Source organism: Suillus subaureus, assembly GCF_016647635.1.
Source record: "Suillus subaureus strain MN1 chromosome Unknown BJ212scaffold_6, whole genome shotgun sequence".
NCBI lineage: Eukaryota > Fungi > Basidiomycota > Agaricomycetes > Boletales > Suillaceae > Suillus > Suillus subaureus.
This window is the reverse complement of record NW_024538562.1, coordinates 1-17,128: the sequence shown is the minus strand read 5'-3', so window position 1 is coordinate 17,128 and position 17,128 is coordinate 1. Positions and strand designations below refer to the sequence as shown.

Below are 17,128 nucleotides of genomic sequence, written 5' to 3'. Positions count from 1 at the left end.
TAAGAGCGTGAATATAAAGGAGAGTACAGGAGACGATGCGCTCTGCCCTTGCACACTTTCCTTGCTTAAGCAGAGGAAATGAAGAAGGGGGCCAGATGCTGGCGGAATGAGCATTTGTGAAGTGTCTGGAGTTAAATTCTGAATTGGGGGCGTGGGGGGAGATAATATATCTGATAGCGATAAAATCTTTAGGTCGAGGCCTGATTATGATGAAGACCCCATTGGAGAGTCAAGTAACGCTGCACTCTGGTTGAGTGTTAGTTCATCGGTAGTAGAACTATTAGCATGGCAAGCAAAGACTGGGAGCGCGCGTCTCAGCGTGACAATGGATGGAGGTATGCGTTGAGAACACGAAAGAAACAAGTACCTTGACGCGTCGTTACTAGGCGTATCGTCACTAACGATCACGAAGAGAGCCGAAAGCAAAAAAAAAATCCAGCACAGATTTGACCGACGGAAACAAACAGAGCACTAGGAAAATGTTGTGCCACTGCTCGTCATTGGTTCTTCAGAAGGTAGATGGCGTTATCTCTGTCACTCGATGTATAATTGAAAACAAACTTTGTTTGGTAAAAGAGTTTTGTCTCAAGTATCGAGCAATGATAATGCGTCGGAATAGAGGCAGCGTGCTGCGTTGAGCAAGTTCATCCATCTGGTCTCCCCATGATTTACCATATCGAGCTGCCCTTAGAAATAGCTACTGTGCGGTCACTCGGAGTAGCCACAAGGAAGAGAGGTACCTTGGCGGCAGGAGAAGACGTCTAATTGTGCAAGTGGCGACAGAGAACGCTGATGATGTGGGCAGATTGAAGTGTGGACCAGCTTCAAACAATAAGTAAACAGACGCGACAAGGCGTGTTATTTACGTCTGTTGATTCCACATTCGTTTCAACACAAACCTCCTCCTGCTCCTACATATTTGGCATCGATAAACCCTAATGGGCCATTCTAACGAACCAGGGATCCTTTCAAGTGTTTTCAGTTTTGTCTCGCGAGAGATTGGCGAGTTTGTGACAAATGCTACCGGTAAATCTGAGGTACGTTCTGTTTTCTTTAATTTTAAACGAATTAAACTCAATTGATCACTGGTACAGTCTGGTCCATCCAAACGGAGACAAGGACGTGGTGCGAAATCTAAAGAGCGGGGTAGGCAACGAAAAGGCTTTGATGGGGGGATGATCGAGCAGTGGAGAGAGGCTAGCGATAGCGAGAAGCACCAAGATCGAGTCTACGCCGGTGAGTCTTATCTCTAGTGTCTCATCCAACACCACCTTCGATACGATACTGATCAATCCTCTACAGAAATAATGCCTAGAATGACCTCCCGCTCCCCATCTCCACGTCGTACCAGCCATTCAAGAAGCAGAAAAGTGCGTCCTCATCCTCAAGATGACACGCCCTTCCCTTCATCACACTCTGAAACAATATACCCCCAACTCCGCAAAAAACCCTCCATCACAATGCCTGGCTCACTTTTCCCTCGGTCAGATTCGCTCCAACCCGATTCCGTACCTCATACTGCTCAATCCACTTTCGACGTTGACGCACAAGACTCGGAACCTGGCCCCTCCAATTCTCAACACGAAACCCCCGTAGACCAATCTGGCCCTTCACCCTGGCGCACCCGCCCCATTGCCTCCGTCCACGACGCAGTTCAGCGATTCACTGCGAGTGGAGGGGAAGAGAGGGATTTTTCGCTATTGGTTGTCGCTAGCCCTACGGGTCCTGTAGATCCGGAGAGCCCAGGCGCTGTATTAGAAACGCCGCATCCACCCCTGGGTGGTATTTCGCGGAAGGGGAAAGAGCGTGCTATTGATGATGGAGACGAGGATTTAGCATTTATACTCGATCATCATCGCGTGCAGGATAAGGAAAAACTGCTTGATGCTGTACGCAGGGAAACGGGAGCGAGGACTGACACCACGAGTAATGGAGAGCGGGATAGCGACAAGGAGCGCATTAGAATGTTAGAGGAAGAAGTAAAGATGTTGAAGGAAGAGGTACGTTGCGTCGATATTTCTCTGTATTTCTGTTTTTGGCACGGATATATGCTGACATTTTCTGTTACAGCTCTCCCGTCGCCGCCGTTCGCCACCTCCCCAAACCCAAGTTCCAATACCACCCCCACCCCCACCACTTCCACCTCCTCCCGGCGTCCGCATCCCACTCCCTCTTCATCTAAGCGAGAGCAGGGCCCTTTTCGCAAGTGCACGCGCTGCCTTACGCCCAACCGAGTCCAGTACGATCGGGAGCACACATGATCTGGCAAGGTCAGCAAGCGGTAAGGTGAGACAGCCAACCGTCAACGTTCCCAGCGATAAAATGGCTGCCTTCCTGAACGAGATGAGGACGGTGCGGTTGAGGAAAGTGGGATCTGGACCTGGGGGACTGAGTAGGAGCGTTAGTGATCAACCCGTGGTCGATCGAAGTGTGAGTTCGAGTGCGACTGGAGTAGATAGGCGGAGAGAGTATATGGCGAGGCGTAAGTCAACGGGCGCGAATGCGCCTGTTGGTTCGATTGCTTCCGTCCTTGCTTCTGCATCGAACTCTTCGAGACCAGCTTCTTCCAGCGGGAGTAAAGCGGCGTCAACCTCAAAATTACCTTCCTCCTCGAGCATTCCCAAACCGAAATCTATTTCAACCACATCGAAACCATCATCCTCATCAAACGCAACCCGCCTAGTCATAAATAACAAACGCAAGGCGGACGTCCTAGGCGACTCGGAAGGAGGGTCGACTTCTAAACGACGTTCAGGTACCCGTGCGCAAGCCCAATCAGACACCAGCTCTTCATCATCATCCTCCAGAGCACACGAATTCTCCTCCGACTCGACACACTCAAATCTCTCACTTACAGGTCCATCGCACACCAACCACTCACTATCGAATGAAACAGACATCACCACTCCCTCTTTATGTTCTGATAACGAGCTTGGAGGAGACGCAGATGGTAGAATGCCGTCGACGCCGCCTGGACCGAGATCTGCAGTTCAGAGCGCACATGATGAAGTTATAGAGATTATCGATGTGGATATGGAGGACAACAATGTCGATATCGAGCCTGCACATAAACCTATCACGCCCTCCCGCCCACACAGTGATATGTTCAGAAAACGCCCACCGATGTCGCCGCTGCCTGTACCAACGCCAACGAGGGCGCAAGCGCCTGCGCGCATCAAGGGGAGGAAATCCCTGCCGACGCCTGAGAGGACAAAGAGGGGTGCGACGCCGAAGCCGAAGAGTATCATGCTGCTCGACGAGGATGATGATGACGACGAGGAGGATGAGCCGGATGAGCTGGCGTTACCTCCGAAGTTGAAATGGCGGCGCGAGGCTCAGCCCAGAGTCCCGGAGAAATCGATCGCAGCGAATAGCAAGGGCAAACGGCGACTGACGTTAGACGAAGAGCTTGCACGGGCAAGGTCGTCTGATCGGCTTGTGGAGCTTGGATTGGAGAGCGGGGAGCTGTTTGGGACGGGTATAGGGAGTAAACGACGAGGATTTTTAGCTGGGGGTGGGGCAGGTGGGGCGCCTGTGTTTATGGGCGCAGGATATGTTCGGGGTGTCGAAGAGGATGAACTCCTGCCAGCGTCGAGGATACCGCGGCGAAGAGGCTAGCATGATAATATTTATTGTTATCTTTATCGTATTCCCTTGACTCTCGTGTTATTTCTTGTATAGCTAGCTATGGTATCTGTTCTCTCTACCGCAGAGGATGTCATAAGTATTTAATCAGGAAAACTAACGATAATAAGTCTTTGAGGGATCGCATTTGATCACGTTGCAGGATCATTAGAAATGCACATCACACCTCTGTTATACGGTGCTCTGCAACTCCACGTGCACGCATCTGCTCCGTCTGATCGATGAGAAGGCATACCAAAACATCATTTTATTATTAGTCCATCGAATTGGCACCCGCCCCGAATTTCCTGTTCTCCAAGCTGATCCATGATCTCTTCTTTGGATGCTTCGACCTATCCTCAATCAAGCGGATCAACAGCGGAGGTGAAGCTCTTGTTTCCAATATCGCACATGATAAAGTTTGGCAGGAGCCCTGCGTCCTTTGTGATATCCGCTGGGTTTGGGATGTCAAATGTTATCCTCTGTCCCTTCAACACTCCCTCCACAACAGCCACAAAGCATCTGGTGAGCCGCACGATTAATGGGGAGGCTTTCATTGATGCGTGAAATGCGGCAACACATGTTGGTGTTTGAAAGTTTAAAGGGAAAATGCATATAGTGGAGGCAGCGAGAGGGCGGGTAAGGGTGATGAGTTATGCGTGGGGAGGTGAAGCTTAGCGCTTAACGTGAAGGGGCCAATTTGAATTCTGAGTATGAGCACGTCGTTTTTGGGTCGCAGTGTCAAAACGCGATCAAGGCACAGATGGTCGATGCCGACAGGTTGTGTGGGTTGGTGGGCGTTAGCCTTTGGATACTTGAGAATGTCTCAATAATGAGACGAGGAACGGTGGTCTCCGTATTGTTTCTGTGCAATATTAAACACAATGGTTCACGCATCCGCTGGCACTCGAAGCAAAACTGAAAAATGAGCGAGGAATAAAAAAAGATGAATGCTAAAGGCTGAGTATACAACATATCAGGGCCATCCAGATACGCCACCAACAGGTACACAACAACACTGATGGGTGGGAAATAGAAATGCCCTAGCACAGGAACTTGTCAATGCCATGGCTGTGAGAGGCTGCGAGTCTATAAGCAAGGAGAAGTAGATTGAAGAGAGCATATCTTGCACAACAGCTGTACTCGCATTGTAGTATTTTCTCTCTCTATCATCGATAACCTCTTGGTAATACCAAGTCTCATTCGAACTTCCAGCGCGGATGAACTGACGATCAGCTCTACCACAGTCAAAATACTCGTTAACGATCTTAAAAGAGACTATCAACATTAGGCCTACAACACAAGGAGAGCTCACAGATCCTACAAAGAATACCCTGCCCATACTTGACTACTTCACTGTTTTACTCACGGAGACGCAGCCATGGCTTCCACATCAACGAAGGCGGCCGCCATGAAATCGAACCTGAAACCAGCAATGACTCTGCAGGGTCATGGAGAGTACATTCGATGCATATCCTATTTTCCGGATGGCCAGCGAATGATCAGCGGGTCTTATGATAAGACTGCTCGGCAATGGAATCTGAAGGCGGGTAGGGAGATTGAGGAAGCGCGGGATGTTTGCAAGAAGAAAGTCTTGGCAGTTGTAGTATCCAGGGATGGTCGATGGGTTATCACTGGTGGTGGGGATTATAATAGTGCAGAGCTGAAAGCCTGTGAGATTGAGACAGGGATTGTGAAACAACTTCAAGGCCATTCACGGATGATCACCTGCATTGATATCTCTGTAGACAACATGCTGCTGGCGAGCGGGGCACGCGATTTTACAGTGCGGATATGGAACTTGGACACCGGCAAGCTCATGACTGGTCCATTCAAAAGCATAGGTTACATGGCTGCAGTTCGATTCTCCCTAGGCTCGAAGAAGCTCGCAGTCAAGTCGTGGGTGGGAAATTGGCTCGAGGTCTGGGATGTCCAATCGCAGGTGTTGGATGCGAGGATAGCTGGGAAATTTCCGGATAATGGAGGATTCACAAATGCGCCGGTATTCTGGACAAACAAAAACAAGAACATCTTGACTGGATTCAGCTTCACCGACGACGATGCCAGGACAATCTACGAGTTCGACGCATCGACACTGCAGACTGTCGGTGCTGCCTTCGAAGGGCACACCAATACTGTCACCGGTCTAGCACTCTCATTTGATGGCACTTTCCTGGCTAGTGCTGGTGAAGACGACACCATCAAGCTCTGGGCTTTTGAGTCCCGCCAGCTCCTTGCTTCTTTCGACGTTCGGAATCCCAGGGTTCTTGTCCTCTCACCAGACTCGCGCAAACTAGCTTACACGACCGTGTCACACTCCGAAGATGATTACAAGATCTACATATGCAACACTCCGCCTGACGTCCTTGCTCAGGCCACTGTACGCAATCCCCGCAAACATCCACTTTCTGTGTGCTAACATTCCCTTGCGGATCATTACATGCAAAAACTTGAAGCCCCCCAGTGATCTACTAAATGTGCGGGTTTCATCTTTTACTCATTATACCACTCATTGATCACTATCATTGCAGTCTAATGTAACTCTCCGTCCTGCTGCTGGGCGCTGCAGACCACCAATACCTACCACACATTTGGTGCAGAGACCTCTGCCCGCAATAGACCTGCAGCAACCCATGTTCGCTCGCCTTGGCAAACTTCTTCGCTTCTCTTTCACGAATGCATTACGACCTGGTCAGAAGGATCAACCTCGTGATCCCTTAGATGCGAGTCTCTTTCTCTCATTTCTTTTTTATTTGATTCGACGCTCGTATTACAGTTCTCTGCTACGTTGCCCCTACCCATCCCTCTCTCGGGGCATACCTCAACTCAGGGGCATTCAGATGTGAATTCTGTTGAGAACGTGAGTTTCGACTGTTTCTCATTGCATTTTCGACTCACTCTTTTCAGTATCGATTATTGTCAACCACTCGAGCGCCCACAATCCTACCCACCACATTCACAGCTCTCATACACTACCTAACATCCTGGTGGCCCGTTCGTGGAGGTCACGCACAGCCGTCTGTCGTCGACATACCTCTCGCGCAGGCTCAAGAGGCACATTCTGTTCATTCTTCTTATTGTATTCAATGTCTAATGTATGGATTCACAGCGCAACGTTGCAGCGGATGCTCCCAAAAAAGATGAAGATATAGTACCCATTGAATATCTCGACCCTCCCACACCGAACCCTGATTCACAACAATCAGCCGCAGTAGCACATCCTGTCACTGGAGAGCATGGAGGCGAGCGGTCATGTTTCTGCTTCTAGCGTGGTGCCATTGACATTTCCTGTGGTTATAATTGTTAACTCGCATCTAGTGCTCTATGGACGTGGATACGTATGTTCTTTGTAACTTTAGACTTCGCCTTGTCGCTGATATTTTGAGTACATAAACGAGCCACGTCCAACACATGCTCAGTAAGCTATGTGCCAATGGTGGTTCTTTGCCATTTTGTGAGAGCTCCTGGATCAAACAAGGTCTGTTTTTTGATTATTAGTGTTTCTGTGAAAAATGAGCCAATTCAACTTCCTATGTGGCAGATCTATTACGTAGAAAACAATTAAAATCAGCTCATGGCCAATTTTCTGATGTAGGAGACTACTCAGAGAGCCGCCTAAGCACCTTCCCGTTACCTTTATCTACCATGCAGAGGGTATCTGATCCAGTTACATCAATCTTCCAGTTGAAACCTAGGAACGGACACCTTGCCACCTGCCCGCCAGGGGGTTCAACTATAGTTTACAGCGAAAAGTTCAGATTGGGTGGCGTTTTGGGCTGCAGTGCGCAAAAGGACTTCGGGCTTCTGCTAAAGTGAAGGTTTACCTCCATTACACCAATTGCTCGTCGGCGACAGATGCCGCCATGGTGACTGTTTGCCTTAAAGATGGGTTCCTTCTTTTGACAGCAAGACAGTCTCAATTACTGACTTTGGTCATGGGCCTCTCGCACTTCTTGGCTTGTTCTCACTGTCCACTACTGCTACACACTCTGACATGCGGTTTACGGTCACTGCGAAAGCAAACTTTGCTCCAGCTATCGCTGACCCCCTCATCAATACTGCATCTGCTCTCAGGTGGTCCATAAACGACGGTGGATTCATCGACACCAACTATGCCATGTCCAAGCGTAGGACTTGGAGATCTTCTGGAGAAACTCATTTCGTATTTGCGAATAATACAGTTTTAGACCACGGTGTCGGCATTGCGCCAGTTCCCCCTTGTTAGTGGTTTCTCATCTTACCTGATGGGCGAATGATAATGGAACTATCCTTTAGCATCTCCCAACGAGAATTCCTTAGTCGTTCACTACCAGACCGAATCTAGGCCGACGAGGGACGCCGAGCTATATCGGGATTATGACCTCGACAGCGACATCGAGGAACAAGAAATAAAACAAGGAGCGCCTAGCCAACCTCCGCCTTATTGTAGTCAAAGCTATTCCTCTGGGGCGGCACCCGCTGAGTCCGATTTTTCTGATACCACTTCTGATACCAGTGCTTTAGGTTCGGATGATGACAGTGGGTACTGTTTCCTTGTCCCTGTGCTTGGGTGATTTCTCATACTGAGTCTGCTACTTAGACCTTGGCTGGACGGAATCGGCGGTTGCGTGGCCTCCAGGTTTCTATTCGACGGACACATTGACCGCTGAGCCGCTGTCTCGACCCTTTTCTCCAACTCAGGGTGTTAGTTCGGAACACAGCATTCGCGACGCGAGCTACTAGTACAGCTACTCTGAATAGCTCAAAGTGACTCAAATTGTTCGTGCAGCTGGGTATGCTACACTGGCCAAATTTCTTTCTACCCTCTGAAGTCCAAAGGTCCGCTCAGCCGATGCAACAATACAACTCAGACTTTACGCTGCTCTCCGTAGATCTCAACTTTCATCGACTTCTCTCCAGCGTCCGGTACAAATGAATGACACCTCGACAAGCCTATGACTCCATCCACGTTCCTGCTATGACTCCCGACACCAGCTTCTGGTGGGTAATCCCCCTGCATATCTGAATAGTCCACAAAGGCGACGTGATCGGACTTCGAGCTCGATCCCCTAATCAGTAGCGAGTAGCACTGTGACGAATGAGAAGTGCCTACGGTCTTCTCGTACCCAGAAGGATAATGGTGATTTTGTATTCTCGCTATAGAAGTTTCTCCTCATTCTGCCGATTGGCACGTCTGCACTGGAGGTGAACCTTGCTACCTTGTGACCCACGAGCTGATATATTCTGACATGGACCATACAACCTCAATATCACGACTTCGTCAAGGACGCAGGCGACTGTTGACAAGCACCAGCGTAAACGTCGGAAATTGTGGCACATTCCAGGAAGTTAATGTTGTTTCCAACCTCCTTGCAGACCTGCCTGCGAACGATGCTTGCAGGAACAATCAGAACTTCAAGCCAATGGTAACTCAATACTGCGAGTCGTCGTGCTAGTCTGGTGAAATGTGTAAAGAGCCATTGCAGAGGCATCCTCAATCTGTCATGATACCAGCGTGTAGCACGCTGGAGCTCCTTCACTCACTGCTGATGATCTCGTCAAATTTCAGACGTGAGAATGAGTCGACCAGCACGTTCTTGTGTCTCTGTATGTGCGAGGTTGTAGCCACCGAATACATACGCTTTGAACAAGAGACTGCGGCTGCCATGAGTTTTCGGTACGTGCTCACATGAATCAGCAGCAACATGTGAATTTTACCCAGTCTGCTCTTCAGCACATCATACAGTTGGACAACTATAAGACATGCAGCTCTCAGCAACCAACATCCAACCCCGCAGCTGTGCTTTTTCTGAGCTGGAGAGCTCAGGATGTTACTGGCGACACGGTCCAAGTGATCGCGTGCGCATCCAGAACGGACAGTGTCACCTGGTGGGAATGAGAGTGCTGTGGTTTCGAGTTTCGCTCACTCTTCATCAATTTCGTGCTTCCATGCAGCTAAGCCGGTCGCCTTGGGAATTGGAAGTTGTTGTAACATTCTTATTATTCTGATATCTGGAACGCGACACAATTCGACTGACTGAAATAAAATTTTCAGTGCTTCGATGGAATGGTGATACTCCGATGTGTCACGGTGTTCAGGCTGAACACAGCCCGCACAGGTTACGCCATGATCACCAAGGACGAGTCTGATCAGCAATAAGGTGCACGTGCGTCTTCTCACGTGCAAGCTGATCTGATCGCTATAATATGAGCGCTTCGAGGAATGTTCAAAGACTCGCTGCATCCTGACCTCGTGGCTGAAACAAGCGAGTGCGACCTCCAAGTATGTGGTGCAATCCAATGGTTGCGTTTTGTATCTTTATCCACGACCAAAGTTCTTATCTATACACGCACCATTGATAGGCCAACGTGAGTGAGAACCCTTCCGTATACTGATGCTGTATTCTATATATTGATATCGTGATTAATTCCACAAATATTCTATGTAGAAGCTTGAACTGCGCCTCCACACAGCATGATGCTGTCAAGTACATTTATAATTCAGCACTACTTAATCTCAGACCTGTGACAGACCACTAATCTCCTACAACTGCCCTCCTTCGCACACGGCAAGAAATGGACATGCAACTATGCTCTGGTCTTCTGGACATCGTTTATTCATCCAGTTCGACTAACAGCTTCGGTGCACGGCATCCTTCCGCTCAGCCAATCCCCCTAATCCCTATCCCGGACCTAACTAGGCTTATCACTCGATGTTACCAATACCCGATTTCTGGTGGCGCATACGGTGATATCTACAAATGTGTATACCACGGACCAGGTGGCAATGTAGAGGTTCGTGCCAGTATCACAGCTATTCCATGTTTGGTGACGTTTCACTAACCCTCAGGTCGCCGTCAAAGCAATCCGGCCGTTCTTCAGTGATGATGTATGTTCCATGCAATCTGTAACAGATTTATCTCATTAAACATTCTTAGGTGCTCCGGAAAGAGCTTGGAATCTGGAAGAGGTTGCAACATTTCAATATATTGAAGTTCATGGGTACCACCCGAGACTTCGGCCCATCTGAGGCTTTGGTTGCTCCGTGGATAGTCAATGGCAATCTGACGACATTCCTCAACCAGAAAAAGACCCTCGGGCTACGTGATCGTCTGCTTCTGGTGAGAACTTCAAGGATGTTTCTAGTTTGCACCCTTGAGCTCATCATTTTATGCACAAGCTCCGCGATATCGCTGCTGGCCTCGACTATCGTGAATGAATGCATGTACATGGCAAAAATGAAAATGAAAAACAGTCTCCCTTAGTTCATACATTCAACGTCAATGTAGACGGATACACGTACTTGAATGCAGTCATTCATGGCGACCTTACTGGTGTAAGGACACTCATTAAATATAGCCCCCTGTACTAATGATGAATTATAAGACCAACGTCCTCGTTGATGGCGATAGAAGGCATATCTTGCAGATTTTGGCCTTTTGGGAACCTTGACACAATTGCCTGGCATGACGTACCTTGCGAAGATGAGCTGTCATCCAGGAGCATTGAGGTGGACAGCCCCTGAACTGTTTTCTGCGGAAGAAGTCACATCAGTCTCTGCGGTTACCACGCAAAGTGACATTTACTCACTTGGCAGTATCGTTCTTCAAGTAAGCCGTTCCCTCTTTCTAGTGTAGCCTATTAATTTGTCCTCAGGTTCTGACGGGAAACATTCCTTAGCCTCACTTAATCAATATGGCTGCAATCTTGCGTAAAGTGATCTTTGAGGAGGAAACTCATCCTCGTCCAGACGATGATCGTGTCACTGATCAGCACTGGAAGTTCATAAGCTTGTGCTGGTCTAAGGAACCAGATGCTCGCCCTTCTGCTGAAAAAGCACTTCAGTTTATTGATAGTGAGCTTGTTTTGTACGACCGGGGCAGCATCGATGGTGGACAGCACCCTGCCTTGGTTCCCGTTCCTGGATATACGCCTCCAGCCATTGGTCTAGTAGGCCAGAGTCTACCTTTTGCCTCACCATCTGCATGTGGACGTTGCGCACTTTACGGGTGAACTATGCGTCACCGACCGGTCTGTTCTAGTCCCAGGGGGTAAAACGGCGTGTTTTCAAACTCCGCTCTCCCGAGCTTTTACATTACTAAATATTTAATCAGCTTCGCAAGTCTTGCATCGAGAAAACAAGATAGGAGGAGCGCGACACTCTCAGCACTAAAGCTCGAGAGTGTCCGCCGAGAAATAACTAGGTTACCGGGTAAGCTTTTGCCCCTGAGTTAAATGCTTTCAGACACCGTACACATCAAGTTTTAACTAAGAAGGTCTTACTGGTCGATCCTCCCCATGCGCTACCGTACCTGGCACGCCATAATACATATCCATTAGCAGCTTTTGTATCCAGCCACCGCGGTTCGCCTGCCTCGGATCTCTTGCATAAGGCCTCGACCTCGACAACCTCAGGAATCCCAAAGAAATGGGGAGGTTCTTTCGTCTTCAATGTGCCTCATACTGGACAGCAAAATGCTCGAAGTGCAGGTGGCCTCTAAGGGCGAACTGTACGTCATCAAATAGTCTTGATGGTTTGATACTCATTCTGAGGCAGGCACACGACTCAGCAGAATATTTATCAACATCTGAAAGAAAGAGCCGAAATACCGCACGAAATTACAGGCGTGGCTTCATAAATACCAGCACTTTGCCGCAATGGTCCAGTTCGAGCCCCAAATACGGGACATCGAACAACATCCTTGCTAATGTGTTGATGGAACACCATGGTGAAAACAAACAGTGAATGTTTCCTCCCTAACATTTCAGGACATTTATATTTCTCTCTGGACTGGGCCAGCCAATATTTCGGTGGAGGTGTTAGCGTGTATCATTTGTTGTTATTTTAACATGTCGCTTTCATTCTCGTGTTATTCCTCGTACAACTATCAAAAGTATATGGTCTCTTCTATCGCCTTCGCCGCGGAGGAAGTCGTAAGTTAGGAGAACTTGCATGACGAAAACATCGTGGCTTGAGGCCTTTCCGACTCGTTCACTTGAATAGGAGGAATGGTCTGCAACTAAGTCGTGGAGAATGTTCGGTTCCCTAGTCCGGTTCTTTATAAATCTTCATGTCCCACCCAATTCTTGTGCCACTATGTACTCTTCGTTATTCGAAGTCAATACGCTATCGGTGTCACTTGGTCTAACGGCAGTGCTAGCAGGGGTGCTGTGTTTAAAGGCGACCCCATCACACGTTATGGCTCTCTCCTCTATCATCTCAAAGCCTACACAATCTGACTCTGAGAACTGCTTACGGGACATCCCAACGCATGTGCTCAAGCGCCTCACTCCAAAGTCTAGAGCATGCGTCGAGCGTCTGAAGACATGTCAATTAGATAGACCTGACCTGTAAGTCTCATCGCATGCTTATTGCTCACCACCACCCATGAATGCGCATGCAGCTCTCGACAACCAACCTCCAAACTCGCAGCTGTTCTTGTTCTACTATATGAGCAGGCTGGAGAGCTCAGAGTGTTGTTAACGACACGGTCCAAGTCACTGCGTGCACATCCAGGACAGACAGCGTTACCTGGCGGGAAAGCAGACGAAGGAGATGAGAGTTTAGTTTGGACTGCTGTAAGTGCTGTGGTTACGAGTTCGTGCACGGTCTCACCGACTAAATGCTTCCATGCAACTTAGCTTCGCGAAGCAAATGAAGAAGTCGGTCTTCCTCTTCCGCCCATATCGTCAAATATACATTTTATTACGACACTCCCGCCTTTTCTCTCTGCATCGCAGTTGTTGGTGACGCCTGTCGTTGTGCTTTTATCTTGGCCGGCTCCACTCGTCCCTTTGTCATTGTTATCGTTGACTTCGGATAACTCTTCGAATGCAAGCCCCAACATACCACCCAACTCTTCTTCCCACCCAATCCTCACTTCCCTAACTCCCTCACTCACAGAAGTCGACAGGATATTCGATCATCCACTCGAAGCGATGCTGGACCCCCGTCTCTTGTTGAACAAGGGAGAATCGCTAGTGGATGTGGGAGAGGACTGGCCATATGGTGCTGGGGATGTATATGTGAGTGGTGTGTGCTTTTGTCTTCGATGTTGTATTTTCATTCTGAGTTGCATGTCTGCCACGAAAATCTCGCTGCTGTTTTGTTACCTCCCACCTTTTCCTCATTTCATACTGATTCCATACCTCTTGCCACGCAGAACCCGTCCGACGTTCGCCTGGACGCATTCGATGGACTCATATATAGGATGCACCGGTTCAGAACATGCGCATCTCCTATCAAGGGGCTTACAGCTGATATCTTGGTACGTCTCTTCGTCTTTCTCTTTCTCTATTGCCACATCCTCCACTTTTCCTGCCAGTCACATCTGATGCTAACTCCATACACAGATATCCGTCGCTGAACTCGCATACGGACGCAAGCCCGTCTACGGCCGATACCCATCCGATTCAGGTTCTGGGTCATCACCCGAAGATACGGACTTGGAAGGGGAGACATATCGGGCGTTGGTGAGGAGACGCATGGAAGAGAACGAGAGGGCTTTTGCGGTTGCTGTTGAGGAAGGCGAGCAAGCACGATTGACTGGAAAGGTGGATGGGGGCATTAGGGCTAATGGGAGCGCATTTCTGGCAGGTGCATGATCTGATTCCCTCCATCATTGACTGACCGTAGAATACTTATATGTGACTCGCCATAGACATAGGTACCGTAGTATATGCTGTACACAGCATAATCACTAGTTCTATGCGTGCTATATGCACGTATGTTATGGATCACGTAGCTGCCCTTTCTCCTATTAAAGCATTGTTCTCGAGCTCCAAGCTTCAATAAACAGTCACCTTTCTTGCCAAGGTCATTCTTTTAATGTCGCTGAAGCTTCGAACAAATTATCAGGCTAGTTCGAGAGATGGATATCTCGTACCACACGATGATGTTGTATGTACATCATGTATCAGTAAATATTGTGTGGTCTACAAAATTCTCATCCTTCTTAAAAGAGTTTCAATATTTAGTGCACGGTTCATAACTCGCTGCGCTCGCTCATCACCAGCGACGCCCGCACAGCAACATGCGTATCCGCATACTGCACCATCCCACTCACCATCTGCGCCCAAAGGGCCTAATGAAGGTGGCGCATACGAAGTCGATACGCCTCCAAATGGTCGAAGTGAGCATCACAAGCCTGTCTGTATGGTCATTGGAAATGACGCTATTACATATCTGGGATCCACGAGGGTGTTGCGCCTCCCGCCTCTTAAGCAGAAATAACATGATGGGTCGCCATCAAAGGCGATGCGCTGAATGAAGAGGAGAATGGGAGGGTGAATAGGACGGCTCAATCAGACGCCAACTATACAAGTTAGTGAAAGTGAAACGCACCATTTACGATTCCACCAACTTGCAGAGAAGAAAGCGTTTTCGTAGTAGTGAGCATGTCCGTAGGCCTGCTCGTAGGTCTGGGTGTAAGCTGCGAGTCTATGAAGTCATAGATCTACAAGAGCTATCAGAGATAGCTATGACGAGACACTCGTGGCGTCAAAGGAGGTGTGGCTGGTGAGGACAACAGAACTGACTCATTTGGAGATCGTCCGGAAAACGGATCGTGTCTATGAAATTTCGACGCGAGCTTGACACTGACGAGTTCTCATGGAGCCACATCTAGAGATATCGCGTTGCCACGGCGCATTAGTCGGACGCACAGCAGATGCGTGCTTTTGGGTCAACCCCCCATTACTGTCTGTGTAGAAAAGCGGAGTGATGGATTTCAGTTCAATAACAAAGAACATCACCCGGCCCTAACCTACAGTGCAACAATGAGGTTCATGTCGCTCACCATTATGATTATGTCTGCCGGAGTACTGTTCGGAAAATAGCACTACCCAGGTCGTTGAAGATTGCACCTGTGTGGGGTGTTGTAACGTCGTCAACGGAGGTGAAGGTCCCGGCATGTCCTATAACTGCGCATAAGATGGAAAGGCGAGCCCATTTCTTGCTTGCTGTGTCAATAATGTCATAGTGATAAGTTACAGCTGTCTCCGTGACTGGTGGTAGTGGCGGGAGTTTGGGGCATAGAAATATGTTGTTGAGGCAACGCATTCAAATAAATGAGTGACCCAACGTCCAGCTGCGATATACACATCAGTCTGACAAGCTTGGGCTGCAACCATGTGGGCAACGTAAAAATACTTACCAGACGTCACCGTCACTGCCAAATATTGTGAACCTCTCAGTGAAATCCGGTCCGACGCGACTTACTGCTTGTCACTGGGAACCTCCCAGTGCTTTGTGTTTGTCCCACTTTTACGACTACAATTGATCGCCTTCCAGTCACCGTCTTCCTGGTTGATTTCGAGAAGATGAACATCAGTCGAGCGAGTCGCTACAGTCAAAATAGATGCTGGGTGTGCACATTGGCATGTGCATACCTGTCTTCATTTTGAATGTGGACTCAGATAACATCATCGGGGGATTAGGCCAATATTAAAGTTGCATATGTCAGAACCAAATACAGCCTACGAACCTATAGACACAATGCATGCAATGTCCAACATAGGGGTCCCCAACGGACAATAAACTAGGATACAAAAAAAATCATCGGGGGATGAGGACGGGTCAAATAATCATTACGTGCGACGAATCCGTCAGGAACACAGAATTGTAGTTCCAGTATACACACCATCTCGTGTTTCTGTGGAAAGGGCAAAAGCAAAGACAGTGCACCAACATAGTACTAAAACTATACACAGCACTTCTGAGTGTCGAAGAGGCTCATGTTATCGTAGTAACCGCTGCGTGAAATTCTAGACATCGGCTGATTGCGGTCTACAGAAAGCTCAAAATATCATCGTGTGGGTTCACACTGTAAACCTGCAATGAGAGTGGTCAACAAACTTCTAGTACACCAGCGCGATGCATACCAGGGAACACAGTATCCTGTCGCCAAGAATCAATTCTAGATGGCCGTGGGTTAAAATCTGTGGAGTGATATTGTGGTGGGGCTCCCAGAAAGTGTTCCGTGTGGGCATTTAGGTAGGAATGAGAAGGAGAAAAAGCCTCGGAATGGGTGAGGGGCAGAGAAAGAGAATCAGGGTGGGAAGAGCATGGAGACAGACTAAGGTCATCACAAGCAGAGGTATCTGCAATTAGACAGCCATTCAACCGCAGAAAGCTCAGTTCGTGATCAACAAACTGAAGTGCTTCTGCAGCAGAAGGCCAATCGGTTGGTACTATAGACCAGCAATGGGTCATAAAATCCCAGAACTTGTCAGCGACACAACCGTCATCTGGACGAGGATGCAGTTCCCGCTCTACAATCACTCTGCGCAAGACTACGGTTTCACGAGTTAAATGATGCCAAGGTATATTTCCTGTCAAAACCTGCAGGACGAGTTAGTGCGCTATATTAGCAAGAGGGAACTGCTTACTTGGAGAAAAATGTAACCAAATGAGTAAATATCGCTCTGAATAGTGATTGCAGGGGCTGGTTCTTCCTCAACAAGAAGGTCAGGAGCTGTCCACCTCACTGCTCCTGGACAGCAGCTCAACTTTGCGAGATACATA

The 17,128-nt window shown here is 48.5% G+C and overlaps 6 protein-coding genes across 6 annotated transcripts; 5 read left to right on the top strand and 1 right to left on the bottom strand.

The window, feature by feature from the left end:
* Positions 1-874: 874 nt before the first annotated feature.
* Positions 875-3,895, top strand: BJ212DRAFT_1331881 (uncharacterized protein). The gene is made up of 4 exons (XM_041334778.1): positions 875-1,037; positions 1,095-1,236; positions 1,303-2,000; positions 2,071-3,895. Exons 1-4 carry the CDS (start codon positions 939-941, stop codon positions 3,616-3,618), a joined length of 2,487 nt encoding a protein of 828 aa, XP_041196273.1. The 5' UTR covers positions 875-938; the 3' UTR covers positions 3,619-3,895.
* Positions 3,896-4,772: 877 nt separating this feature from the next.
* Positions 4,773-7,210, top strand: BJ212DRAFT_903626 (WD40-repeat-containing domain protein). Its single transcript, XM_041344308.1, has 7 exons — positions 4,773-4,810; positions 4,872-6,004; positions 6,081-6,101; positions 6,156-6,347; positions 6,401-6,484; positions 6,532-6,678; positions 6,734-7,210. The coding sequence occupies exons 2-7, from the start codon at positions 5,006-5,008 to the stop codon at positions 6,890-6,892; spliced, it is 1,602 nt and encodes a 533-aa protein (XP_041196272.1). The 5' UTR covers positions 4,773-4,810; positions 4,872-5,005; the 3' UTR covers positions 6,893-7,210.
* A 319-nt stretch (positions 7,211-7,529) lies between these two features.
* BJ212DRAFT_903707 (uncharacterized protein) lies at positions 7,530-8,553 on the top strand. Its single transcript, XM_041344309.1, has 3 exons — positions 7,530-7,844; positions 7,900-8,142; positions 8,204-8,553. The coding sequence occupies exons 1-3, from the start codon at positions 7,619-7,621 to the stop codon at positions 8,344-8,346; spliced, it is 612 nt and encodes a 203-aa protein (XP_041196271.1). The 5' UTR covers positions 7,530-7,618; the 3' UTR covers positions 8,347-8,553.
* Positions 8,554-10,179: 1,626 nt separating this feature from the next.
* BJ212DRAFT_1477400 (kinase-like domain-containing protein) lies at positions 10,180-11,616 on the top strand (the record flags this gene model as incomplete). Its single annotated transcript, XM_041339545.1, has 7 exons — positions 10,180-10,398; positions 10,454-10,492; positions 10,542-10,724; positions 10,784-10,814; positions 10,869-10,939; positions 11,016-11,213; positions 11,284-11,616. 7 exons carry the CDS (start codon positions 10,180-10,182, stop codon positions 11,614-11,616), a joined length of 1,074 nt encoding a protein of 357 aa, XP_041196270.1.
* Positions 11,617-12,802: 1,186 nt separating this feature from the next.
* BJ212DRAFT_1265157 (NUDIX hydrolase domain-like protein) lies at positions 12,803-14,208 on the top strand (the record flags this gene model as incomplete). The annotated part of the gene is made up of 6 exons (XM_041330465.1): positions 12,803-12,954; positions 13,008-13,182; positions 13,246-13,406; positions 13,443-13,629; positions 13,767-13,871; positions 13,957-14,208. 6 exons carry the CDS (start codon positions 12,803-12,805, stop codon positions 14,206-14,208), a joined length of 1,032 nt encoding a protein of 343 aa, XP_041196269.1.
* A 1,036-nt stretch (positions 14,209-15,244) lies between these two features.
* Positions 15,245-15,798, bottom strand: BJ212DRAFT_903430 (uncharacterized protein). Its single transcript, XM_041344307.1, has 3 exons — positions 15,759-15,798; positions 15,369-15,692; positions 15,245-15,305 (listed from the first exon to the last, which is right to left on the bottom strand). Exon 2 carries the CDS (start codon positions 15,662-15,664, stop codon positions 15,410-15,412), a length of 255 nt encoding a protein of 84 aa, XP_041196268.1. The 5' UTR covers positions 15,665-15,692; positions 15,759-15,798; the 3' UTR covers positions 15,245-15,305; positions 15,369-15,409.
* Positions 15,799-17,128: the final 1,330 nt, after the last annotated feature.

What these genes read in the sequence shown, in the direction of transcription:
- BJ212DRAFT_1331881 (XM_041334778.1), top strand. Translation starts at nt 939, where the DNA reads ATGGGCCATTCTAACGAACCAGGGATCCTTTCAAGTGTTTTCAGTTTT. An exon ending in CCAAGATCGAGTCTACGCCG is followed by an intron (nt 1,237 to 1,302) that starts GTGAGTCTTATC and finishes AATCCTCTACAG; the next exon opens with AAATAATGCCTAGAATGACC. An exon ending in TAAAGATGTTGAAGGAAGAG is followed by an intron (nt 2,001 to 2,070) that starts GTACGTTGCGTC and finishes TTTCTGTTACAG; the next exon opens with CTCTCCCGTCGCCGCCGTTC.
- BJ212DRAFT_903626 (XM_041344308.1), top strand. Translation starts at nt 5,006, where the DNA reads ATGGCTTCCACATCAACGAAGGCGGCCGCCATGAAATCGAACCTGAAA. An exon ending in ACGTCCTTGCTCAGGCCACT is followed by an intron (nt 6,005 to 6,080) that starts GTACGCAATCCC and finishes AAAAACTTGAAG; the next exon opens with CCCCCCAGTGATCTACTAAA. An exon ending in AACCTCGTGATCCCTTAGAT is followed by an intron (nt 6,348 to 6,400) that starts GCGAGTCTCTTT and finishes CTCGTATTACAG; the next exon opens with TTCTCTGCTACGTTGCCCCT.
- BJ212DRAFT_903707 (XM_041344309.1), top strand. Translation starts at nt 7,619, where the DNA reads ATGCGGTTTACGGTCACTGCGAAAGCAAACTTTGCTCCAGCTATCGCT. An exon ending in CATTGCGCCAGTTCCCCCTT is followed by an intron (nt 7,845 to 7,899) that starts GTTAGTGGTTTC and finishes ACTATCCTTTAG; the next exon opens with CATCTCCCAACGAGAATTCC. An exon ending in TTTAGGTTCGGATGATGACA is followed by an intron (nt 8,143 to 8,203) that starts GTGGGTACTGTT and finishes TCTGCTACTTAG; the next exon opens with ACCTTGGCTGGACGGAATCG.
- BJ212DRAFT_903430 (XM_041344307.1), bottom strand. Translation starts at nt 15,664, where the DNA reads ATGCGTTGCCTCAACAACATATTTCTATGCCCCAAACTCCCGCCACTA.